This window comes from Pleurodeles waltl, chromosome 8, assembly GCF_031143425.1.
Source record: "Pleurodeles waltl isolate 20211129_DDA chromosome 8, aPleWal1.hap1.20221129, whole genome shotgun sequence".
NCBI lineage: Eukaryota > Metazoa > Chordata > Amphibia > Caudata > Salamandridae > Pleurodeles > Pleurodeles waltl.
The window spans coordinates 715,347,099-715,374,236 of record NC_090447.1 but is presented as its reverse complement, the minus strand read 5'-3'; the positions used below and the strand labels follow the sequence as shown (position 1 = coordinate 715,374,236).

The 27,138-nt window shown below is 45.1% G+C and overlaps 1 protein-coding gene across 1 annotated transcript; it reads left to right on the top strand.

Moving 5' to 3' along the window:
• Positions 1–3,488: 3,488 nt before the first annotated feature.
• On the top strand, positions 3,489–26,929 carry LOC138250243 (uncharacterized). Its single transcript, XM_069204880.1, has 2 exons — positions 3,489–3,563; positions 19,259–26,929. The coding sequence occupies exon 2, from the start codon at positions 24,071–24,073 to the stop codon at positions 25,025–25,027; it is 957 nt and encodes a 318-aa protein (XP_069060981.1). The 5' UTR covers positions 3,489–3,563; positions 19,259–24,070; the 3' UTR covers positions 25,028–26,929.
• Positions 26,930–27,138: the final 209 nt, after the last annotated feature.

Here is a 27,138-nt window from a genome sequence, read left to right as displayed (position 1 = left end):
TCCGGCCGCCAAACCATAGAATCTCAGCCACTGTGAACGAGATAATGCGTCCGCTATAATATTAGTCACATCTGGCACATGTTTAGCTCGGAATACAATATTAAACATCAAACAAACCAGCATGAATCTTTGCAGCATTTTTAAGAGTATCCTTACTTTGACCTTCTGACCATTAACCAAATCTACCACCTCTTGTTATCCACGTTGAAAGTAACTGTCTTATTCTCTAGATCTTTCCCCCACACTGCTAGGGCTACTAACAAAGGAAAAAACTCAAAGAAGGCAATGCTTCTTTTTTCTTTTAACCATGTTTCCGGCCACTCCTCCGCACACCATCTTCTCTCCCAAAACACCCCAAATCCCTTAGCAGCTGCTGCATCTGAAAAAATTTGGACTGCCACACAAAGTCTTCGTCCGGCAACCACATACTTCTCCCGTTAAAACCTCTGAAAAAAGTCAACTATACACCAAAGTCCGCTCTTAAACCGGCTGTGATTCTTATTCTGTGGTGTGGCAAACTAGCTCCAGACATTGCAAAGCCCAGTCTTTTGCAGAAAGACCTACCAGCTCTTACCACTTTACATGCAAAATTAAGTAGACCTAGCAAACGTTGTAATTGATGCAACTGCAACTTGTTAGCCTGGACTGCTTCTTCCAAAACCTTTATAATCTCCTGAACTTTGGCCTATGGAAGCCTGGCTTCCATTCTTACTGTATCCAATTCAATACCAAGGTAGATAAAACAAGTACTTGGGCCTTCTGTTTTCCCTGGAGCTAAAGGAACACCCAATTCTCCTGCCATTTCTTGAAACTCTGTCAAAGCTATTGCACACTCCCCACTTGCACCAGTCAACAAAGAATCATCTAAATAGTGTGTAATCAGCTCTCTCCCAGTGGAATAAGTAGAACACCACTGTAAAAAAGTACTGGAAGATTCAAACAGATTACAAGAAATAGCACAACCCATTGGTAGCACATTTTCCACATAACTCTGATTCTCAAACTGGATTCCCAATAATGTAAAATCCAAAGGATGTACCCGCAACAAACGAAAAGATGATTTAACATCACATTTTGCCAATTCAGCCCTAGGGCCTGCTGTTCGCATAAGTGCTATGGCCACGTCTACTGACGCAAACTGAACAGCTGCATCCCCCCTTGCCATGTAATCATATACGGATGAACCTTCTGGCCAGGAAAGATGATGAATCATCCTGAATTCACCTTTGCTCTTTTTTGGTACAACACCTAAAGGAGATACCATCAAACTCTCTAAAGGCCAATAAGGAAAAGGACCTGCCATTCTGCCCTCCGCGACTTCCTTGCTCAGTTTTTCTTTTATGACGTAGTGATGCTCTTTTGCTGACTTCAGGTTATTGGCAAACCTCCTAGTTCTTGGGCCCTGGTAACCTAGCCAAAAACATTCTCTGAACCCCCATTCCATCTTCACTGCCTCTTCTCTGTTGGGGTAAAATTTTAACCAATAACTCAAAATGTCCAATTTAATAGGAGTAAAAGCATTTCTGTCCAAATTTGGTGGATCCTGCTCTCCCTCTGCCTTGCCCACCTACGTTAAAACCTCCTTGCTCCCCAAAACATTGCAAAACTGCATGTTTGCCTCCGCACTTTGAGCATTCATGTTTGTATCTGCACGTATTTCTCTGACGGTATCCCCCTGGGCGGGTTTCCTGAGAAAAGGCCTGGACTGCACAGCCAGACCACTGGCTGTATGCATCGAAGGCAGTGGCCTCTGTGGATACATCCACTGGACCCATAACCCATTATCAACTTCTCCCCATTGTTTATCAGGCAATAGAACCATCCTTGCTCGGAACTTCTCATCATAGTGTATCCAGGCAAAACCTCCAAATTCTATACTCGCTTTCCTGATTGCGTCCATGTATTTAAATAGAGCTACTGCCCTCTCAGGAACGTTTTCGCAATAAACACTTGCGAATATCAAAAATGCTGACATCCATGTCTCAATAGTTGTCGGAACTCTAGGTCTCCTTGCCAACTCCCAGGTCTCTTCCCTAGATCCCTCTTTCAATTGTATTTCTCTATGTAAAAGTTTGTAGACATCCATAAATTCAACTTTCCAAATCTTCTCCTTTGTCCCTACACTTAAATGTGCTCCCAAAGGCATGAGAAGCCCCATGTATGGTTACCTTTTCAAGCCTTCTGTTCTGCTCTTTAGTACTTCTTCATCTGTTTTTTCTTTCTTATCCTCCCCAGTTTGGTCCCCGCCTACCTCCCCACTCTTGTCTTTGGATACCTCTTTATTCTTTATACCTGACACCTGTGTACTCGCTGTTTCTACTACAACTCCAGGTTGTACACTTTTATCGGTTGAACATTTGAAATTGTGTTTATGTCGACCCCAACCTCATCCTTTAATCCACTCCCCCCCCAACTGCACTACCATTGTGTCTCACCTGTATTCAATGTATTCCTTGTGTCCATCGCCAAACTGAGCCTATCATTCCTCCCTCGTGCTTTCTTAACACCCCAACTCATTTCTGATTGCTCTGCCACCTTAGAAACCTGAAAAATATAACCTTTGGACAAGTATTTAGCATCCCCTCCACCCCCTTTCTTTTCCAAACATTCTTGTCTGTCCCCATTTTTACACCAGTTTGGTATCTCCCCTTCTTCCAAATCTTCACTTTCTTCATCATAGTCCAATTCACATATCTCAATATCATCATTCCCCACAAAACTAGTTCCTGGACATTCCCCATCTCCCACCCCCCCAACAAAATTCTTCCAGTCAACACTTTTTTTTTGTACCTCAGATGAAGGCATTTGGTGCTCCCACGCTGTCGGATGGTTACTCTGAACCTCTCCCTCCCTTCCTGCCGGTTCTCTCAAGTCGCTCCAAACTTGGCCGGCTGTTCCCCGTTACATCTGCTTTCATTATGCAGCATGCTCCCTCCGACGTCCTGTAAGTCACCAAAACTTACAGGAACTATGACCCTTGTTTTGCCTCTCTCTAAGTTCTCTTTACACACGTCGTTGTGCTCAACCACCTCAAAACGCCTACCCTCCTCAAACTGTGAGGTAGCTCTGTTAGGGCTTTCTTCTAGCCCTTCTTTAACACTCTTTGATACAATTCCCATTCTTTTACTGTTTTGGGGTACCCACTCTTAATTGCCCCTACAAAAACCCCTTCTTTGACATCATCTGTCACTCTTTCATGGTTGTGCAGCTCGCTCTCCACCCATACCGACCTCATGGGAAGCAATTCCCTTTCTACACCTGCCTCTGCCTTTACTTCTTCAGAGCGTTTAATTAACGTCTTAAAAATAGGTCTTTTCTTCTGCACTGCATGTGTTGCCGCGTTGCTCAACAAACGTATTTTGTCAGGCCTTCCTTCGCTCCGCTCTAATTCCACAGGAGGGGCTGCCACAGTAAGCCGAGGATCACTACCCATTTCGGCCTCGCATTCCTCTGAGGCCCGCCCCTCCTTCACTGGCTTCTCTCCTGACAAAGCTAGTGCGCAAGTGCGGCTTCGTTTAACTTCAATATCCGGCGATGCTACACTGGTAACGCTGTTCGGCATAGTGAGTGCTGTTTCTTTTTATACTTTTCATTACTGTTCACCTAGACAATGAGCATTTGTATATCTGTTTACATGTTGCTGCGGCGGCGAGCAGGCTAGCACTGCCGCCACCCCCCCCAGCCGCAGCGCGTCTAGGGAGTTCAAATCCAACCCAGGCTTGAGACAACACACCTGGTCGGATAAGGTCATCCCTCCCCGCCTCACGAATTACCCTGAGGGCTTCCCTGACAGCCAATGCCTTTTCTGCCATGACATAAATAAAGAGACCGAGAGCCAAAAATGTACCTACCCTGCGCTACCTGGTCACAGCGTCAGAATGACGCACTTCGATATAACGGTTATAATCTACCGTTATATTGCACCCCCCCACTTGTTGCAAGCAACCAATCAGAATGCTCCACGGGCCTGGCCTTCACCACTCGCCCAAAGCTGCCCGGGTGTGGACACCCAAAGGTTCCATCCCTGGAAGCCCTCAATTTGAGGGGCCCCAATTGCACGCCCATCCCATTTTTGCCCACCATCTTCAGCATTCATGAGGTCTCAGAGACCTGAGCACTATATGCGAACCCACAGGCCCCTGTCTTTCTATGCCTGTCTCTCTTTCTCTCCCCCCATATCTTTCTCCTCTCTTTCTTTTCCCCCCCTCTGCTGTTTCAGTTGTTGTTACTCTCTTACCCTCCTCTATTACACGTCTTTCTATGTTACATCCTTCTTCTCATATTTCGCTGCTTCTCTCTGTCCCTTCTTTCCCTCTCTATCCCTTTGTCTCGGTGTCCGTCTCTCACTTCCCCTCTCACACCAGTCTTTCTGCCGTCGTACACTTTTGGCTGAAGAGCCGTCTCTACCTCCAAGTATTTCACTTTTCACTTTCAGTGTGGGGAAACAGCAGAGGCTCCTCCGAGTTGGTTTTAATCTCTCGTGACGCAGAGGGGGCTGGAGGCTCCCATCCAGGTTGGCAAAGCCCGACTCCTCTCACCGCGAGGGGGGTGCGGTACCGGGGCCTATGTCAAACCGTTGAGGGAGGAGTGTGTGAAAGAGTGGGCGAGGCTCTTCCTAGTAAGTGGAATGAAACCCTGCAGCTCATAAATACATGATAAGGTATAGAAAGGGCCACTGGAATTATGCAGCAGAGGAGGACAGCATTACGTAGAAGAGTTGACTAAATTGTGTAACAAGGAAAGCAAATAATGAACAATATGAAGCACATTATGTGACAGTGCTAGATTATGGTTTTGTTATTTTAACACACATTGCTAGAACATGGATCGGAATGACATGGAAAATGCAACACTTATTAAGAAAGAAATGTATATACTTTCACCCTTTAACCAGATACTATAGAAAATATTATTCATTAACAAATAGTATTTTTCTTGCATGGAAACACAGTAAAAGCATTTCTAACTCCCAGAGTACAATACCTTCTGTAAAACGTACAACGTTGCACTGAGTGGAAAACAAATGTGCGTGTTCGCACTTTATTTAATAACAGATGGACGTGTTCTATTCTGTGCATTCCAATTATGTTTTACATTTTACAACTGGTCGTCATTTATTGTTTTTAATGATGTCTAGAATATGGGCGTCTCGAAATGCCAATATCCATTGAGAAACAGCTTTGCAAAGCAGAATTTTATATTGCATATCAAAGCCTTGCTCAAAGACACTGCAAGTGAATTAAAATGTTTTGAGCTCAGTGTATCTGGCGTAAGGGGAATTCGTAGGAGTAATGGCGAAAAATATGTCCATAGCTAAAAAAACAATGTATACATCTTCCACTTTAATACTGCCTGAGCAAAAGTTTCACCTTGTCGCCCCAAACACGTCAGAGCTGTGATTGGATTCCTCAGCGATTACCACCCCGTGACCCTCTCTGTGTCTGTAAACCCCCCACCCCAACACTCTATTCAGTCTATAACCCTGCAACTTACTTTTGACGCAGCCACTGAAGACTCGCTGCTCCATGAATAGTCACCACTAGGTAATGCCATGCAATAGTGTCCAGCACAGGCGGTCCAGGTGGGCAGGATCCACGCCACAGATTCAGGATATCAATAAAAGAGCATTTAACATAAAAAGGGATCTCAAATAGATACATTGTCACAGTCACTTGTTATCCGAGACCCTGATACGGACCTAGTTGTCCTGGGTAATTATAAAGCACCACTGACCCGGAGTTTTACCGCCCTCGTGCAAAACGGTGAATAAATTGCAGAAAATAATTTTCTTATATGCAGTGCCATTTCAGACAAATGTGTTTTGCTGCGCGCTTCTACTTTTCAGTTCCAAATTCTGTGTTCCATCTCCTAATTTCTGGCCCCACTAAATGTATTCACAGGTAGTGTTAATCTGCACGCTTCATCTGAGGAACAAAATAATGTAACTTTCTTGTGTATGAAGGCACCACTGATTAAGGTTTTGATGTTAGACTGTAGTCCAATGTCAGTCTTTGCTGGGTTTTCACACAAAAGCCTACATTCAATGAACCGTGGTAAACCGGACTCGATATTCATGTCTCACTCACCCTTTTGAGCACACTCCATCCCACAGCCTGAATGTCTCTCAATTGTTTGTTGTTGTTCTTATCCTGTATTATTATTATTATTATTATTATAGGTGATTGCGTCAGGAATAGCGTCAGAAGCCCAAACTGTAGTTTTTATCAACTTTTATTTAACTTCCGCAGTCGCTATAGCCAGCAAAGTTCGCTAGATGGCGCAATCAGCTAAAAATCGGAGTTATAGAACCGTGCTAGTCCAAGTGCTGTAACTCAAAACTCGTTGATAACTGTACTTTCTAAAACATTACTAACATATCCTTAAAGGGGCTTTGTAAGCCTCTGAATGTAGCTAAGATTTTTTTCAAACTGTTATATTTAATGAACAATTTTTCAAACATTTCCAAGTACGCATCCAGCGGTGTTCCTTGAAAACCATGAAATCAAGAAAACGAAATTAAATACATATGTTTTCTCTTCACATAAACTGGAAACTTTAAACGATAGAAGAACTAGCGAAGCTATTAAGTTTAACTTCTGCATTTTTCTTGCAGGCATGCCCCGTTCAACAGATACTCAATTATCCACGCAAAACAAGACATGGTGGGCTGACAAGTGAAAACAGGAAGTACAAATTATCTTGCTGAGTGAAAATAAAAAAAATTCTAGCTTACGCCTCAAGAATTGTCAATTCTATTAAGGACACGGAGGCGAGGATTATGCTATCTCCTTCTTTACTAACTCGAAACAGCAGCCAATCAAAATACAGAAAAAACAATAACTACATATCCCATGAGGCATAAGCCTGACATCACATGGCCCAATCACCACCCATACCCTTGTCCATAAATGCTTTAACCTTAAACGTCACTTCCTCTTTTTTTGGCTAAATCCGGCAATAATGTAATTCAGAGAAACAAAACTTCACAAATAGACAAAAAGTCAAAAGTTCTCAAACTCTAGTCTTGGCGCGAGCCGAACTCCGCTGGAAACCAAGCCTCTTAAATGAACCGAAGAACAGATCCATAAACGATATCCTCAGAGGAGAAAAACCAAAATCTCAAGAGTTCTTCTGATCAGAACCTAAGAAAAATAATATACATAAGGCAATATCATGTAATAATGTAGGGAAGCAAAAGCTTTAATGTTCATAATATCTCATGGTGGGAAGAAATAATGCATAATATACAATCAATAAATAAGTACAATCATTTGTTATTAACAACATTGTTTCTTTGGGAGGGATAATCCTCGCCTCCGTGTCCTTAATAGAATTGAAAATTCTTGAAGCGTAAGCTAGAATTTTTTTTATTCTATTTCAGGACCGGATGCTCCGATTATGCTCGTTTAAAGCTGATTAATAACCACAGAAGCAACATCTAAAACAGGTTTCTGATAAAATTTTCTAAATGTAGATTCTGACGATGAATCAGACGCTTTCAGAATGTCCTCTAGGCGAGAACCTAAAGCATATGTCTTGGACGCCATTGCGCCTCGTACTGAATGAGCTCCAAATACATTAATATCTATGCCTGCCTCATTCGTTAGCCATTTAACCCATCGAGACAAGGTGGCCGATGAGACTGGTTTGAAAGGTTTTTGCAGAGCTATGAGTAACTGACCAGTAGAATCTTGTCTAAGTTGCTCTGTAACTAGCTCATATTCTCTTAAACATTGAACCACGCAAAGCTTTTTGGTGTCTGAGAATGCTAGGTAAGTTACCGACCTGCAATTAGTCTTTGTCTGTTTGGTAATGTTAAAGGTAACCCCTTCAGGTGAATACACTCTACCTGTTAAGTCCAAGGCTTTGACGTCCGATACGCGCTTGCAAGAGATGAGACATAATAACATTGTCAGTTTAGCTGAAATCTGTTTACAAGATAATAATCTATTGTCTGGCCAGGAATCCAAAAATCTCAGTACAATATTGACATCCCACAATACAGAATATTTGGTTTGTGGAGGATTAGATAGACGGATACCCCTAAGTAACTTACAAACGAGAGGATGTTCACCCGCAGGTTTTCCATCCAGGTGAGCATGGCCGGCTGAAATGGCCGATCTAAAGTTGTTAACGGTTCTATGAGCTAGACCTGAGCCAGCTAATTCAGCTAGAAAATTAACAATCATTTCAACATTCAGTTCCACGGGATTGAGATCCCGTCTATCACACGGATCATTGGATGTTGATGATTCTCCGGGTTCAAAAGGAGATTCGGGCAAGGAGGAAGGAGAAGAGGTAGAGCGCAGGTTAACTGAAGGGCAAGCAGGAACCAAGGTTGAGCTCTCCAGCATGGAGTCACTAATATGATCTCTGCTTTCTCACGCCTTATCGGAGACAGTACTCTGGGGATCATTAGAAACGGGAGAAAAGCATATCCCCAAAACTTCGACCAGTCCTGAAGAAAAGCGTCGGTCGCCAAGGCCAGAGGGTCCGGGCGCGAGCTGAAAAACTTTGGTATCTGTGTATTGAGTCGAGATGCAAATAGATCCACTTCGCACGAGCCCCAAACTTTGGATATCTGCAGAAAAATTATCGGATCTAGTCTCCAGTCGCTGAAGTCTGTCAGGTACCTGGAGTTCCAGTCTGCTATTGTATTCTGGTCTCCTGGGAGATATTCTGCCATGATAGTCAGGCGATGGCTGAGGCAATAGTGCCAGAATTCCTTGGCAATTTCTGCCAGTATCCTGGATTTCGTGCCCCCTAGTTTGTTGACATACTGCACTGCACAAATGTTGTCCATTCGTAACAGAATGCAATAGTCCGTCTTTTGAGGAGAAAGGATCCTGATGGCAAAGGACCCCGCTAGGAGTTCTAGACAATTGATATGAAGAGACTGCTCCCAGGTCGACCAACGACCTCCAGTTACTATTGAGCCGCATCCGGCTCTCCATCCCCACCGGCTGGCATCGGACTCTATCACTATTTCTGGGAGAGAACCGAAAATTGCCCTGCCGTTCCAAGCTTCCATGTGTTGGAGCCACCAATGAAGTTCTGCTTTCACTTCGTCGGTCAGGAGAATCATTTCTGAGTAACTGAGACCCTGTTGTAGGTGTCTGATCTTGAGTCTCTGAAGGGCGCGATAGTGAAGCGGGCCGGGAAGATTGCCTGAATCGAAGAAGCCAGAAGGCCTACTATTCTGGCAATGTTCCTCAATGAAATTATCTGGTTGGACAAAGCAGACCTCAATTCTCTCTCGATGCCTCAAATTTTCTGAGGTGGGAGAATCAGAAGGGAGAGGATGGAATCTATCCTGAATCCCAAAAAGTCTATCACCTGGGAGGGATTTAATAATGACTTCTGCACATTGCTAAGGAAATTTAATTCCTGCAGAAGGTTGATTGTCCATTCCAGATGAATCAGGAGTGTCTGGGGGTTCTGAGCCATCAGAAGGATGTCGTCAAGGTAAATTATCAGTCTGACTCCCTTGGATCTCAGCCGTTCCATCACTGGCCTCAATAGTTTTGTGAAGCACCAAGGGGCAGAGGAGAGGCCAAAGGGGAGTGCATTGAATTCCAGACAGTGCCCCTTCCAGAGGAATTGTAGGAACCTCCTGTGAGGGGGAAAGATGGGCAGTGACAGATAAGCGTCTTTGAGGTCGAGACGTACCATCCAACCTCCCTCTAGAAGAATGTCTTGTAACAAGTGGATACCCACCATCTTGAAGTGTCTGTATAATATCCAGTAGTTGAATTATTTTAGATTTAGAACCAGACGGGGACCTCCTCCCTTTTTGTCTACTACAAAGATGGGGCTGAGGAACCCTGATGGATGAGGGGTTGAAAAACTCACTGCTCCTTTGTGTAAGAGGTCTTGTACCTCTTAGTCTATAAAAGTCTGGTCTGCGAGGGAAAAATACATTTGTGTTGGAGGGGAAATTTGAACTGGAGTTCCTAGAAATTCTAGATGAAAACCAGAAATTGAAGAATCCAGGGGTCTCCTGAAATTCTTTTCCAGTTTTCTAGGAATAAGCCCACTCTGCCCCCAAGACGTAATTGAGAATAAGGAATAATGCTCACCTGAATAACTGGATTCTTGGATCGCTCCCTGCTGACCCCTGTGGGGTCCACAACTGTATCTGGGGCGTCCCCCTCGGTTGCGAGTGGGGTAGAAGGTGGCGTCCGATTGATCGGAGTACCAGTTGTTTCTCCCTCTAGGGTAGGAATATTGAGAGCCTTGAAAGGATCCTCGGCCGGGCATACGCCCTCCAAAACGTCCAGCCCTGGCAAAAAGGTTTCTTTTGAATACTTTTTTAAGAGACAAATGAGCTTTGTCTAAGGAAGAGAAAGTAGCGCAAAATTTTACTAGGTCCTTTATAAAGGAAGAACCAAAAAGGAGGCCATCAGCCGATGGGCCAGCTTCTGAAGTTGCCAGATCTGTTAATTTGGGATCGATTCTCATAAGAATTGACTTACGTCGTTCTGACGAAACCGCACAATTTGCATTGCCCAAAAGGCAAAGTGACCTCTGGGCCCAACCAATCAAGACTTCAGTATCCACGGGTGTACCCGACTCTTTGGCAAGGAATGCCATTTCTAGGATTTTAGTCAAGGGGCCTGTGACATCTAGTAGCTTATCTTGGCAAATCCGCCATGACCTGTCCAAGCCTTTTTTGGGGTCTTTGCCAAATTTTCTCATAAAGGTGGCCATTGTGGGGTCGATGTCTGGAGTGTCCGTAACCTTGTCTTCTACATCAGGTCTAGGGCATTCAGCTCTAAGGCGTGAACGGACCTCCTTGTCAAAACTCCTTCTGACATTGTCGTGGACGTATTGTGCCACTTCAGGAGACGGGGTCCAGTTAGAGGCTCTAGGGTGCATGATCTGAGTGGGATCGAAATCCAGGGTTTTTGATGAGGAAGGTTCTTTCCTGGGTTTTTTACTGGGGATAGGGGATTCCGAAGCATCTGAGTCGCTGGAGTTAGAATTGGAATCAGATGAGGACTGAGAGGAGTCCAGGTCTTTTGAGGAACTATAATTATGTTCATTGGAGTGCTTTTTAAGCAATTTGTTAAATGCATCTGCATGTACTCCAGTGATCGTGTTTTCAACCCCTTCTAGATTCTTGGTTTTTGCTTTGCATTTAGATTTTTTCTCATGAGAAGAGGATTGTGGTTCATTATGCCAACCCTGGGATTTGGCGTAGTCTAATAATTGCCTTGAAAAGGGTCCTAAAGCTCTTACCAGGGCGTCATTAACAGATTGTTGTACTCTGTTATCAAGGGCTTCAACTAGGTTTACTTCTAGTTGATTGCCCAAATCATCAGGGTAAAACCCAGTATCATTTTCACTCCATTGAGCCATAATGAGTGTTGAAAGATTTTTTGTTATTAGAGAAACAGGGGGAGTGTGAGCCCCTGACAGGCAAGAAGCCCAGATATAATGTGGAGGGAGCTGCCTGAATATATACACTCTAGGCAAAGCCTTTTTTTTTTATATTTTACAACCCAAGTTCTAAATTGAACTGGGCGTCAGGGAGAACAACAGTCATCGGGTGTCAGGGGAAAACGGTTGGCAAGGGCTCTGCGCGTCTGCAGAATCGAGCCGGCTCATCAAAAGTGATGAGATCGGCTCGAAACGCACGCGCAAAGCGCGAGCGTTGCCATGGAAAGGGGACTACACAGACGTGTAGACGCTCCCGCTCCCCGCTCCACAGGGCAAAGAAGAAGTCGGCGTGAAGCCGCCAAAGTAAACAAAGTGCACAAGCAGGAAACACACAGGGTAGCGCGAGCGGAATCGCGTCGCTACCCGATAGCATTAATTAAAAGCAGTATAACTATTAATAAAGACTCTAAACACACAAATTAGTGAGGAGAAAGAAAACATCACTTATCTGCTGCGGAGCAGCAAAGAAAGAGGAAGTGACGTTTAAGGTCAAAGCATTTATGGACAAAGGGTATGGGTGGTGATTGGGCCATGTGATGTCACGCTTATGCCTCATGGGATATGTAGTTATTGTTTTTTCTGTATTTTGATTGGCTGCTGTTTCGAGTTAGTAAAGAAGGAGATAGCTTTGGTTGATGACAATGGCACCGTCACCATTTCAGGCAAACCTCAAAAAGCCTATGAAATATTATATGCTTGACGCCCCAGTAAACAGCACATAAAACAGGGATTTCAAAAACCGTCTTAAAATAAACTCTAAAGCGATTGTAATAATTACCAATTCAACTGTTTCCTTTGGAGACGCTTGTCTGATATATCATGTCAAGAAAGGTTTATGTCTTAACCCTGTTAAATCCAGCACTGAACACTGATGCTTGTAGGGTGATCTAATAATAATACTTGCCGCCCTGCACTGTGGCAGAACCAATGCCGTTTGTCTCCAGGGAGACCTCTAGATACCATATAAGGTTCTGCATATGGTACATCTAGTGGTTATGCCAGTCTCCACTGGGGCCTCCACAAACAGCCTTCAATACTGCACCCTGGTTCATCTAGTGTTAGTTGTGTGTTACAGAGGGGCTTCTAGAAAAGGCCAAATGAACTACTCTTTAGTAGTTCCAGTGTTGGTGAAAGTCTGCATAGGGAGGGACAACACGAGGTAATGCATACCGTACATCCAGTGCTGGCACCTATCTCCTTCAAGACCTCTACTAACCAGCAGCAGCCTGACATAAGGGTGGAGGGCCCTACCCACCCATCCTTTTGCAAACCATGAAGAGTGAGTGTCAAGTTGAGCAAAGATCAGCCTGACAGGCAGTCTTCCAGATGCTGTGCATGCTCTATATGCACAGGAGCCTGGCAGCCTGAGACAAGCTTTGCCAGGCTTATGATTTCTTACCCCTCTGGGTGTGACCTCCTCAGCCCAGCAAAGCGCTGTGAGATCCCCTCTCATGATGAGGGAGAGCATCACTGATAGCCTCAGACCTGGGCCCTGAAGTGCCCAGGGTTGAGTATCCATCATTTCGCCTCACCACAGAGTGGGGTGGGGACAGTAACTCTCAGTAATAGCATGCGACTCTGAGAGGAGGTAGGGAAGGTCCTCTTCTTAGTGTCTGACACATGACAAGCTCAGTCAACAATAGGAGGCAGCAGGATCTTCCAGTTTTCCCTTCCATCCCGAAGTATCCAGCTCCTTCCAGTGCCTTCTGCTTCTCTTCACGCCACCTGCTGGACCATCCATGACCCAGTAATTGTTTTTTTTTAAAGTTTGGGTGTGTACATCCACGTATGACTGTAGATCTGTGTTTGTGTGTGTGTGCATGTGTATGTGCTTGTGAATGGAGTGAGTGTGCATGTTGATGACTGTGAGTATGTGTCTGTGTGTGTGTGCCTGCCCTTCGCTACCTCAGAATGCGAGCTGCCACTGCTACTAACAACTGGCTCATCCAGTGTTGGTGTGATGGACTGCTGGAGAAAGCCAAAGGAACTACTTGCTGGTACATCCACAGATAGTGACAATATTCTTTGGAATACTAGTAATACCATAATCTAATGCTGCAATTGTGTAGTGATTGAGTGGTGGGGATAGATATGTAGCTCCCCACAGAGCATCAAGTGTAGTGGTACTAGGGTCCAGGAGTTGGAGGGGCTCACTTGGCCCACTAATAATGGCTGTTTTTTTCACTGCCAAATCGTGGGATATGGTCCCTAATTCTATGTTTAAATTAAGGCCCCTGCCCCACTACAAAGCCACTGGGTGGAGATGCTATCTTGTGAATGCAACGGAGGTGTCTCACCATGTGACATGATAGTCCTGATTGTTAGAAAAGTGAAAGGCGACAGGAAGGCCAACTCGTGTGCAGTGAGAGGGAGGGACTAAATGAAGTCGGGAACGGCACTGGAAGCTTGATCTGATAATTCATACCCATAATCTTTGCATAGTTTCAGTCATCTCTTTTTAATTTTCAGACACATTCTTCCTATTTTCCTAGTTTGAGTACTAGATCATGTGCAAGACCTTTTTCTGCCCTGACAAATGTTCACTCAATAAAATCATGCTGTTTTAGACGCTAATAATTTTGTTTTTATAATACCAGCTATAAAGCATGTGCATAATGTTAGCCTCTAGGTTTGTCATGGACTTTATGCTTGGCTTCACGTGCACTAAGGCCCATATTTATACTTTTTTAGCGCCGCATTTGTGTCATTTTTTGATGCAAAAGCGGCGCAAACTTGCAAAATACAATTGTATTTTGTAAGTTTACGCCATTTTTGCGTCAAAAAACGGCGCAAATGCAGCGCTAATAAAGTATAAATATGGGCCTAAGTGTGGCAGCACAGTGATGATTGGTTGCTAACCAGTTTTGTAGAACTCCACACAGATGGGAGCTCAGATGTAAGTGATGAACAGCTGACATGTTCATTTAGTATCCTGCTTTAGAATTCTGCAATCTTTTTTGCTCATGAAAGTAAAAAGCAGTGCCCCACATATAATGATCATTCTCCTATTAGCCAGGGAATAGAGGCTTCTGGCTGCTCTGCTTAGTAAATAATTGACCTGGCAGGAACAGAACAGGGCTGCCTTTGTCATGGGCGTCCGCAGACACTTTTTTAGGTTGGGGGGCATAATGTTAACTTCATCTATCCTGAGGTAGCATAACATTATGGTGGCATAGTGTTACACTGCACTGTAAGCCTGCACACCAGGCTGCACCTAAATCCAGGTGGGGCAAGCACACCCTCCCCTTATCCCCCTTCTGCGAACACCCATTGACACTGTGCATAGTAAATGAGGGCCTAACAGGAATGGCAGTGCACTACTAGGCACTCTGCGAAGTAAATGAGAGTCCTGGCAGAAACAAAGTAATTTACTGCTGAAGTGGACTTATCATGGGCGCACCTTAGTCAGCAAGACTGGGGGTGGGGGGTGGCTTCAGATTTCCCAACATTGGCGCTGGCATATGATGTTAAAATACTAATATATGACAAACAGGGTGCACAAGAGGGTTTAAGGAGTAGGGGGAAAGGAGAGGAATATGGCTTTTTAGGGGTACCATGCATGTAAAAACACAATATTTTGTGAAATAACCAACATTTTTGAAGACTTTCATAACAGAGAGGGAGAGGGTGTGTGCATGTTTGTCAGCACATATGTAAAAATTCCTGGTGAAATCTGACAGGCATGGTATAGGTTAGAATGGTATGTTGTTTCTTTAGTCTTTCATTACCCTAATGTTGCTAAAAAGGGTTAGGTTTGGCAAAAATAAATTTTTATTAGTAAAGCCAACTCCAACCACTGTGGTTTGTATTAAAACCTTAGTTTGTGCTTCTCCAGACCAAGTACTCTTAATATATACCTCCTGCTAGTATAGATGAAATGTGTCCTACACCTTGTTATCTCAATTTCCCAAGGTAACATTTCCTGTAGACTGATTTATACACTTATGATTCATTGTTTCTATATAATGTGTGCGTGATTCAAACTGCTATGAAACCATACCCGGGTATGATTATTGCTACAAAGCAAATTAAATGCATGCGAGAGAGGGGCTATAAAGAGAGAAGGGGAAGTGTCTCAGGGTTATAGTAAGGTAATCTGTAGAGAACAAGGTCATTGGAAGGTGATGTGCCAAAAAAGTTTGTGGGACTGGGCTACCACCAGTGCTAAAGCAAACTCTGAGTGAAAGAATCGGGGGGGGGGGATATGATGTCACAATCTATGCTGCCTTTGTGAATTGCTTTAGTTATATTAAATGACCCATCTTATTTAAATGATTGTCATTCACTAGAAGTATTGTGCAGCCGTGACTCTTGGGCAACTCTACCATAAAACCATTGACCCCGTATGCCAAGGTCAAGTTTGAATGGGTATGGGCATCAATCAACACATTTGTTTATTATGTGAACTGTGAATTTAGATCTTGTTTGTATAAACATTTCAGCATCAACGAATAATCATGATTATCAAATGATTATCTAACATATCTCTCTACTGCTGCTACAGTCCAGCCACCAAATACTTTGAATAATGGAGCCAATTAATAGCCTTTTGTTTCAATTGATACAACCATCCATCTTTTTCTGCTTATTCTTCATTTAGGAAAGCCTGTTTATCTGTGAACTGTCTTTCTGTACGTATCCTAGCCAGACATAAATCTACATTACTTAAATCAGTGGGGCAATCATGCAAAACATTTGGGGACAGAATTAATAGTAGATCCACTGTCAACTGATTCTTACCATTCAGCTGATCTTATTGCAAGATAGCATATGCTGTACATTCATAGGACCTAGTCCATAGTTTATCACAAAACCATAGTTAGAGAAAAACAAGAACTAAGTTACACTGGGGTAAGTGCTCTAATTTCAGTAAATAAACATTTCTGTGATCAAAAGTTCTCCGAATGGCCAAAGGTCCTTTGTCAATTATTGCAGACGAGAATTTCTCAGAAAAGTAAGCTAGTGCGTGAACCCAACTGCTGTTTGGATTTCTCAGAGACAAAACTCACCCAACAGCATGATAAGAAGCAGCAGTCTCAACAATAAAAGAGTAATCTATATGGGGATGTTGAAAAACTGGAGCACTAGAAAAGCATTATTTTAAAAACCAAAATGCATGATCTGATTCTTTTGACCAAACATGAACTACTCCCTTCCATAGTAACTTCGTAATGGGTCTTATGATTTTAGAAAACTGATGAATAAACCTTTTATAATATTTTCCAAAGCCCCAAAAAACTCTCAATAGCTTTAACTGAATTTGCTGTGGGAGCTTGGGCAATTGCTGCCACTTTCTTTTAATTCAACCTAATGCCCTCGGAGATAAAAATAATATTACAAAAACTCCATAGTAATGGAAAGACATCTATCAATCTTCTCAAAAAAGTGGTGCCCTCTTAATTGCTGCAATATGGCCTTAACATATGAGATATGACTTTCCAAGGTGTCAGAGTAGATCAAATATGCTCTAAATAGACAATACAGAGCACGTACAGAGACGTCCAAAAATCTTCTCAATATCTCAAACATGAGATACTGAAATTGTGAAGGAGTATTGCAAAGTCAAAAAGGTAGGGCCTTGTGTTTGCACAATCCAAACATAGGGCCTGATTTATATGTTGACTGTAACTGTAGTCTGTTGCAATGGTGATGGAGTATGATTACTACCAACATAATGGTGCCCCCATTGAATTTAGATGTGGATGGACCTTTGGTTTAATCACAGTGGAGACTACTTTGTCTCCTCCATGATTAAACCCCACCAATGGCCCTGTGGAGTAAGTCCTGTCGGAGGCAGACCTATAAGTCTGCCAACCTAATTTAGATGGGCTGAATTAAAGGTCAGTTTTCACTGCCTGTCACCACCGAAAAACCCTGAAAGAAAGGGGCAGTGAAAACGACTAAATAGTCCCCTCACAAAGGTAGAGAACAATGGAGAGTGGAGCATTTTATTTTTTATTTAAAAAAATCCTGCTTTGGATTTTTCTTTTTGAAAAAAAAAGAAAAACAGTTTGATGCACGACACATGACAAAGTCATTAACTCTTTTGCACTAGCAATTTTGACCTCAGCGGTCTTTTTTGAAGACCGCCGAGGGACCGCCGTGCAGAAGACCGCCATTGGTGGCGGTTTGCCGCTCGGCCTATTATGACCGTTGGCAGCTCTCTGTCCTTTTACGGACGGAGAGCTGCCAACAGCCATACTGGCGGGAGGCGGGGAAGTGGAGGTTGCTCCACCTCCACCGCCACACCAACAGAACACCCCTCAGCGAATCACGTCCTGTGATTCGCCGTGGCGGTGTTCTGTTTGCAGTGTGGTGTCGGCGGAGCTGCCCCCATGGCTCCCGTCCCCTCCCGGAGGATCGTCGGACCAGGTAAGTCGATCGCCCGTGAGGGGAGGGGGTCAGGGGGTGTTGTGTGTGGTGTGGGTGCATGGGGCTGTGCGTGTGTGTATGTAGAGGGGGTGTGTGAGTGCGTGTATGCCTGCGGGGGTGTCGTGTGTATGTGAATGTCTGTATGGATGTGTGCGTGTATGTTTGAATGTGGGTGTGCGTGTATGACTGTGTGTGTGGATGTAGGCATGTTTGTCGGCGTGTGTGTGTGTAAGTATGTAGGTGGTGCCTGCGTGCGTGTCGTGTGGGTATGGGTGAAATGATGTTGGGGGTCGGGGTGGGGAGGGGTTCCCTGCCACCTTTGGGGGGTGGCAGGGGTGGTGGGGGGGTAGGGAGGTAGGGGAGGGAGTCGGGGTGGGGGTGGGGGGTGGGGGAGACTCCTATCAGTGCCAGGGCAGGAATTCCCTGGCACTGATAGTGCTTACCGCCATGGATTTCATGGAGGTTCAAACCGCTGGAAATCCACGGCGGTAAGCCGGGTCCAAATACCGCCGGCGGTATAGTGACGGTCGCTGGGCTGGAGACCCAGGTCTCCAGCCCGGCGGTCGTCTCCGCCCTGGCGGGCGGAACAGAGAACCGGCAGATGACCATGGCGGTAACCGCCATGGTCATAATTCCACAGAGTAAGACCGCCAGCCTGTTGGCGGTCTTACCGCCGGTTCTCCGCCTTCCGCCAGGGTTGTAATGACCCCCTAAGTCCCTTTCAGATCTGACATCGTATATATCTTAACAGAGCTGATAATCTATTGACATACTAGATATCAATAGCAAGGGGTAATGATTCTTCACTATGGTTCTATTGAGGCCCTTGTACTGTACATGGTCTCAGCTCACCCCCTTTTTTGGGATCTAAAAACAATGGAGAAGAAGCAGGAAACTATGGCAGCCCTATAAACCTATTAGCCACATTTCCATCTCAATTCTGCCAATTGTATTCTCTCTCTGATTCAATAAGTGTATACACTGAACTACAAGGAATATGTGCACCTAGATACAAATTAATCTTGGAAATCTGACTTTTATGTGGCCATTTGTGTTTTTTTGATTGAAAACATCACTAAATAGGTTGTAACAAGGGGGAAGGGAGTAAAGGGATAGCACAAATAAATAGATATCTCTGCAAACATTTTAGAAGGATTATTCTCTTAGGACTGGCATGAAACTGTACAACCATAATGGCAATGGCAGGGACAGTGGCCCTTGCCTATGTGCCATTCTTCTCATCTGCATTGGAACTGGATGTTATCTAAGATAGCGAGCATTACTTATGTCTCCCTTTTGTTTCGTGCACAGTGAACATTGTGAAAACGTTTTCACTTCCCAGTAGCTACTAACCTAATGAATTATGCAATAATTTGCTGGCCACCATCAGGAGCCAGAATTCTAGTCTGAAATTGTTTGACATTTCTATTCTCGACAATTTCAGACCTATTGTTTTGCCCCCTGTGACGGTCCGTGGCACACGACGGCCCCGATGGAGGTTGCGGCTCGGACTGCCTCTGCCGCCTCCGACCCGGAAGGGGAAGGTCCGCCGACCAATCACCTTCGACTTCCAGGTTCCAAAGGGCAGGGACATCAACTTTGCGCCCTTTCACGAATAAAAGATGTCACTGCCTCGAAGAAGTCGTCGGACGTCGGGGAGCTGGAGGATCCCGAGACCGCTGCGAGGACGATGACCAGGAACCGACAACCAAGCCCAGGAGCTGCTGATTTTGAAGAGGACGCCGGACCCAGCACAGGAGAGGCCAGAGCGGCACCAGCGGCGAGGGAGGCGCCCAACTCAAATTCCAGCCACGCTTCAGGAGAAGCGTAGCCTCTCCAGGTGTGTGTTGCTCCGGGGTAAGGGGGACAGAGGGGGTGGTTGGGAGAAAATACCCAGCCCTGACAGTAGTAGGAAGTATTTGGGCTGTGAGACTTCGTTGCTTGTTTTTTCTTTTTTCTTTTTGCATTGTTGGTTTTTGTTTTTGTGGAAAGGAAGGGGTGTGGTGGAGGGAGGAGACACTATAATACGGGGAGGGGGTGGTGAAAGAAGGGCAATACTTTTACTAGAAGGGAAGAGGTGGATCAGAAAGGACCCAGAATCAGAGCCAGACAAAAAACGGTCCAATAAAGGCAGCGAGAATTAATAAAGGCAGAACAAAAACGAAGGAAGGAAACTCCAACAAAAGACAGTAAGAGAGAGCGAGAGAGAAAGACCTCCAAGAAACTAACAGGCTACCAGCGGTAGAGAAAAAAGGGAAACAAGAGAGGGAGAGACTCCCATCACGTAATAAAGAACAAAGGATAAAGAAGGGCACGGAAAAGATAGACAGAAAAAAGGGAAAAAGAAGATAAAAAAGACAAAGGGGGAAAGATAAAACCTGTATTTAGGATATCCTACTTACCAGTACTTTTGTCTTGTGTTTCCTCACATGTGCCTCCTGGGAGCCCTGGAAGAAGAGAAACAAGAAACGGAGAACCTGAGCCGCAGCCGTCACAATAATAGGACACAAAACAATACAGAATTCTTATTTTTGCACACTAAAAATAAACCTCACCTGAACTGTTAAACGCTGCCTTCGTGTCCTCCTTGCATCACCCGGCCACAAGTGGTGTCAGAAGTTGGATTTCGAAACACGGCAACATGGAGGAAAAGCCCACACTTGCGGACATGATAGCGCAATTGGCTGAAGGGCAGCGGCATCTGCAGTTGGTTTGGGAACAACAACTGAAGGAGGCCAAGGAAGAGCGGGAAGCCCTACAAACAGCCCTGAAAAGCCAGGCCACCATCATGGCTAATAACCAACTGGTCCACGAGAACGCCTTGGGAAAACTAACGGATACCATCGCACGCACTAAAGTGCATCCCAACGTTCAGAGCAACGAGCCTCAGAAATATCAGGAACAGGAGGACCCCGACTCATTCTTTACAAATTTTTAGCAGGTAGCAAGCACCGCCAATTGGCCTATGAACAAATGTGGACAGTACATAGCCCCACTCCTGACCGGTCATCTACAAGCAGCATACCAAGCGGTAAATCCCGGAGGGGTTACACCCTACAATGAAATAAAAAAAGCCATCTTGGAACGTATTGGGGTTGGACCAGGAAAGTTATAGGGTCAAGTTCCGTCAGACAAAATGGACATCCCAGGAGAATCCACGTAACTTATACTATGGGGTACACCACGCTGGGGGAAAATGGTTGCATCCCACTGAGTCCACAAAAGAGGACATGTTTGATGCCATTATACTAGAACAATACCTTGAAGCCCTCCCCGTAGGTACCCGGAATTGGGTCAGACAACACCCTGACTTAACCAACCGTACTGCCGTAGACCTCGCCTGTGCTTACCATAGAGCGCCAGACTTTAGAGGAGCCCACTCGAAACCGACAACCTCCACCGCGCCTCGGCTGGGGCCAGTAAAACAAACTCATCCACGGGTCATGGTTCCTCATGGAGAAGAACGTGCAAACCCCACACCAACTTCATCCACTCGAGACCTCCTAACTGGGCCCCAATGTTTTCACTGTTCAGAATGGGACCATATCACCCAATACTACCCGTTAAAAAAGGAGACAAATGAACCAATGGAGATAGGAATGATGAAGGGACGAGTGTTATGGTCTGGTAACAAGAGAACGAAATACACCATCATTGTGTATCTTAATGGCCAAGAGAGAAAAGCTTTGATAGACTCAGGATGCAGCCAAAGTGTGGTAAAACAGGACCTGGTGAAGCCAGAACAATGGAACCCGCACACCCAGGTCCTGATCACCTGTGTCCATGGAGACTAACGGTCATACCCGGTAGCAACGGTCTCCCTCAGTTGGCGAGGAGCAGAGGCACGACTCACAGTGGGAGTGATTCCTGCCCTGGGTGAAGATCTAACCATTGGCACGGATTACGAGGACTTTATTCCATTGTTAGCTAAAGCCAGACAGGAATATAAAACCAATACCTGGTGGGAGGACGCCCCATATGTAACGGCGGAGGTAGAAGAGAAACCCCTGAGACCCAAACTTAGTCGAAAACAAAAGTGGGACAACGGCAGTCTTATAACGCCAATCTCACCCTTGTTTCAGTACAACCTATTCCCCACCCAGCAACAGTGTTAACAGCGGTAGGAAGCTTCAGACAAGCCCAACGAGAGGATCCCACCTTGAAAAACACATGGCAACAGGCATTAGCACCGGATGAGACAGCGGTATGTCCTACCTTTGCCATAGAGAATAATTTATTGTATAGAACCAGTCCTAACACTCCTGGAAGAACCCCTCAACTAGTAGTACCCCACACTCATAGACAGTAGGTCCTTCACTTGGCACATGGGGACAATGTGGAGGGACATATAGGAAGAGAAAAAACTGAGGCAGCTATATTGCAAAGGTTTTATTGGCCAGGTGTTTACGGGGACATTAGGAAACACTGTCAAGAATGTCCAAAGTGTCAACTCGTTAATCCCTCACCTCATGGGGTGGCTCCTCTACAGCCCTTACCCATTATAGACACACTCTTCTCCCGAGTAGGTTTAGATATTCTGGGACCCCTGACCCTGTCGGTGAAAGGACATCAGTATATTCAGGTACTTGTTGACTACGCGACCCGATATCCTGAGGCTATCCCCATTTCCAGTATGCATACCAAAACCATATCCCAGGCCATGATTGTTTTTTTTTCCTTCGTCGGTTTTCCAAAAGAAATATTACGGACCAGGGAACACCTTTCATGTCTCGGCTTATGGCTGAAGTTTGTTATTCCCTAGGGGTCCGACAGATACGTACCTCGTTGTACCATCCACGAACGGACAGTTTAGTTGAACGGTACAATAAAACCATTAAAACCCTGCTACAGAAAGTTATCACTGAGTCCGGGCGGAATTGGGAAAAGAAGCTACCTATTGTTCTGTATGCCATCCGCACTCATGTCCAATCCTCTACGGGACATAGCCCCTTTGAATTACTCTTCGGACATCAACCCTGTACCCTTTTAGAAATGTTAGCGGAACACTGGGAGGAATCAGAGGAGGACGTTAAAGACTTCCTCACATACACGAAAGCTCTGAGAGATAACCTACACACTCTGTGGGAAGAATCCCACACAGCATTAAGAGATGCCCAAACCAAGCAGAAAATATAATATGACCCTAAAAGCACACCCGGAGTCTGAGAGTAGGAGACAATGTGCTGGTGTTATTACCCACCTGTGACAACAAATTACTAGCCTGGTGGTACGGACCGTATAAGGTAATAGAGCAAATCAATCCTACCACCTATAAACTGGAAGTACCACCGGGAATAGACCGAGAACAAATATACCATATCATCCTTCTCAAGAGATGGTATGAACCGACTGATGACCACCCTACCCTATACATCACTAGAGAGCCAGAACGAGACATACCCATATACCCAATCCCTGATCCTCCCGTAACCGAAACACCCCTACCCCATAAAACGCGTCCCTTACGGAAACTCGACTAAAGCAACTCAAAACTCTAGTAAATACGAGTCTTGATGTATTTTCCAAAATCCCGGGCCGAACTCTGTTAATTCAACACCCTATACGCACCACTAAAGACACAATCTCCCGTCAACGACCATACAGAATCCCTGAGGCAAAAAGACTAATAGTAGAACAAGAGGTAGAAGCAATGTTGAAAGCAGGTATAATCGAACCCTCGGCCAGTCATGGTGTTCCCCGGTAGTGCTAGTCCCAAAACGAGATGGAAGTACCCGATTCTGTATTGACTTTAGGCAAGTCAACGCATTATCACATTTTGACTCTTACTTGATGCCCTGGATAGACGAGCTCTTAGACCGCTTAGGACAAGCCCGATATATGTCTGCCCTCGACCTGACAAAGGGCTACTGGCAGATTCCTCTGTGGTCTGAAGACAAGGAAAAAACTGCTTTTGCCACTCCTTCAAGTCTCTATCAGTTTACGGTTCTACCGTTCGGCCTCCATGGGGCTCCTGACACTTTCCAGCGACTCATTGACAGAATACTCCGGCCTTTTCACGGGTATGCTGCAGCATATCTGGATGATATAGTGGTCTATAGTGCAAGTTGGGAAGAACATCTTGAGCACTTACACCACATAATACAGGCCCTGAGGGAAGCCAACCTGATGGCAAACCCGGAGAAATGTAAATTAGGTAACACCTGCATCAAATATTTGGGCTACATACTAGGGGAAGGACAGGTGCGACCACAAATAGAGAAAATTCAAGCCATTACACAACTACCCCTTTCTGGGAATGGTGGGTTACTACTGCAGGTTCATACCCTGTTTTTCTACCATAGCAGGGCCCCTTACGGACCTACTAAAGAAAACAAGCCCAAACCATATAGCCACCCTTTCTACATCCGAACTGCAGACTGATGCCTCTGATGTGGGACTGGGGGCTGTATTGTCGCAGGTGGATAGGAATGGGGCTTTACATCCCATTGTCTACATCAGTCGTAAACTGTTACCCCGGGAGCAACACTACCCTACTCTCGAAAAGGAGTGTTTGGCAATAAAATGGGCTGTCGAAGCACTATGTTACTATTTGCCTGGGAGAACCTTCACGCTACTGACGGATCATGCGCCTTTAACCTGGCTTTCCAAGCATAAAGATACTAATGCACAGGTTCTCAGATGGTTCCTCTCACTACAGCCTTTTTCCTTCCAGGTTCATCATTCCCCTGGATCCTGCATGGTTAATGCTGATTATCTTTCTCGCTACCCAGCTTCGGTGCGGCTCTATCAGCCACTCACTAGGGGGAGTGTATGTGACGGGCCATGGCACACGACGGCCCCAACGGAGGTTGCAGCTCGGACTGCCTCTGCCGCCTCCGACCCGGAAGGGGAAGGTCCGCCGACCAATCCCCTTCGACTTCCGGGTTCCAAAGGGCAGGGACAGCAACTTCGCGCCCTTTCACGAATAAAAGATGTCCCTGCCTCGAAGAAGTCGCCAGACGTCAGGAAGCTGGAGGATACCGAGACTGCCGCGAGGACGATGACCAGGAACCGACAACCAAGCCCAGGAGCTGCCCATTTTGAGGAGGACGCCGTACCCAGTACAGGAGAGCCCAGAGCGGCACCAGCGGCGAGGGAGGCGCCCAACTCAAATTCCAGCCACGCTTCAGGAGAAGCGTGGCCTCTCCAGGTGTGTGTTGCTCCGGGGGAAAGGGGAAAGAGGGGGTGGTTGGGAGACAATACCCAGCCCTGACAGTAGTAGGAAGTATTTGGGCTGTGAGACTTCATAGCTTTTTTTTTTTTTTTTTTTGCATTGTTGGTTTTTGTTTTTGTGGAAAGGAAGGGGTGTGGTGGAGGGAGGAGACACTATAATACGGGGATGGGGTGGTGTAAGAAGGGCAATACTTATACAAGAAAGAAAGAGGTGGATCAGAAAGGACCCAGAATCAGAGCCAGACAAAAAACGGTCCAGTAAAGGCAGCGAGAATTAATAAAGGCAGAACAAAAACGAAAGAAGGAAACTCCAACAAAAGACAGTAAGAGAGAACGAGAGAAAGACCTCCAAGAAACTAACAGGCTACCAGCGGTAGAGAAAAAGGGGAACAAGAGAGGGAGAGGGAGAGACTCCCATCACGTAATAAAGAACAAAGAATAAAGAAGGGCACGGAAAAGATAGACAGAAAAAAGGGAAAAAGAAGACAAAAAAGACGAAGAGGAAAAGATAAAACCTGTATTTAGGATATCCTACTTACCGGTACTTTTATCTTGTGTTTCCTCACATGTGCCTCCTGGGAGCCCTGGAAGAAGAGAAACAAGAAACGGAGAACCTGAGCCGCAGCCGTCACAATAATAAGACACAAAACAATACAGAATTCTTATTTTTTCACACTAAAAATAAACCTCACCTGAACTGTTAAACGCTGCCTTCGTGTCCTCTTTGCATCACCCGGCCACACCCCCTTTACAGCCAAAATATTTGAAAGTACAGTAAATAACCATCTCATTAAGACCATTGAAAGCAATTGTATTCTGGACCCCACTCATTCAGGATTTTACTCTTCTTGTGGGACAAAGGCTGGGCTAGTTTACCACATCAATGACATTGGTTTAGTCTTAGGCAAAGTTGGCAAAGCTGCACTAGTTGTTCCTAATGTCTATGCTGCATTTGAGATGGTCCTTGACCCCATATAGCTTGTAATGGCTTTGTTTGCTTGACAGTGTGAAAACATGATAACCAAATGTTCTCATTTCTGGCCCGTTACCAAGGCATGATTTTTCAAAAACTGTTGCTCCAATAGAAACTTGCTCACATGCTGACATTTTGAAAAGTCATCTGTTCTCATTCACTTGAGCTCATCCTACACCTAATTGCTAGACTATCAAAGCCTCTTAGACACGTGACTGATTTTTAGTATACAATTATGCTTCCCCTCACCTTAGGGCCCACAACTCCTTGGCTATATATTTATATTGCTACTCAAAATTCCCTACCCACCCTAAACCCTAAAAATACCCTTACCACCTTAAAACCCATATGCAGCATAAACCCTAAAAACCCCTTACACCCAATAATCCATACCCACCCTAAACCCTAAAATACCCTTACCACTCTAAATCCCATACCCACCCTAAACCCTAAAAACCCCTTACCACCCAAAACCCCATACCCACCCTAAAACCTAAAAATGCACCTACCACCTACAAACCCATACGTAGCCTACAAATACCCTTACAACCCTCAAATCCATACCCACCAATAAAACCTAAAATGCCCTTATCACTCAAAAATCCACACTCACCCTAAAACATAAAAATGTCCTTACTACCCAAAAACCCATACTCCCCTAAATCCTAAAAATACCCTTACCACCTTAAATACCATACTGAACCAGAACCCTAAAAACCTTTTACCACCCAAAACACCATATCCACCCTAAAACCTAAAAATGCCCTTAGCACCCTAAACCCAACTACCCTAAACACCTAAAAACTTCTTACCACCCAAAAACTCATACCCACCCTAAAAACGCCCTGCCCTCCAAAAAACAATACCCACCCTAAAAACTCTGTCTCTGTCTCTATCTCTCTCTTGTATATATAGATATAAATATAAAACATATAGGTCCTCATTACGACCCTGGCGGCCGGCGGTAAGCTGGCGGTAACACTGCCAACAGGCTGGCAGTGTTCCATCAGCTATTATGACCATGGTGCAATAGCCACAGCCATACCGCTGGCCCCTTCACTATACCGCCAGACTTTCGCCTGGCGGCCATAAACCCCAGGGCAGCGGTACAAGCACCGCTGCCCTGGGGATTATAAGTCCTCGACTGCCAGCCTGGCCACGGCGGTAAACACTGCCAT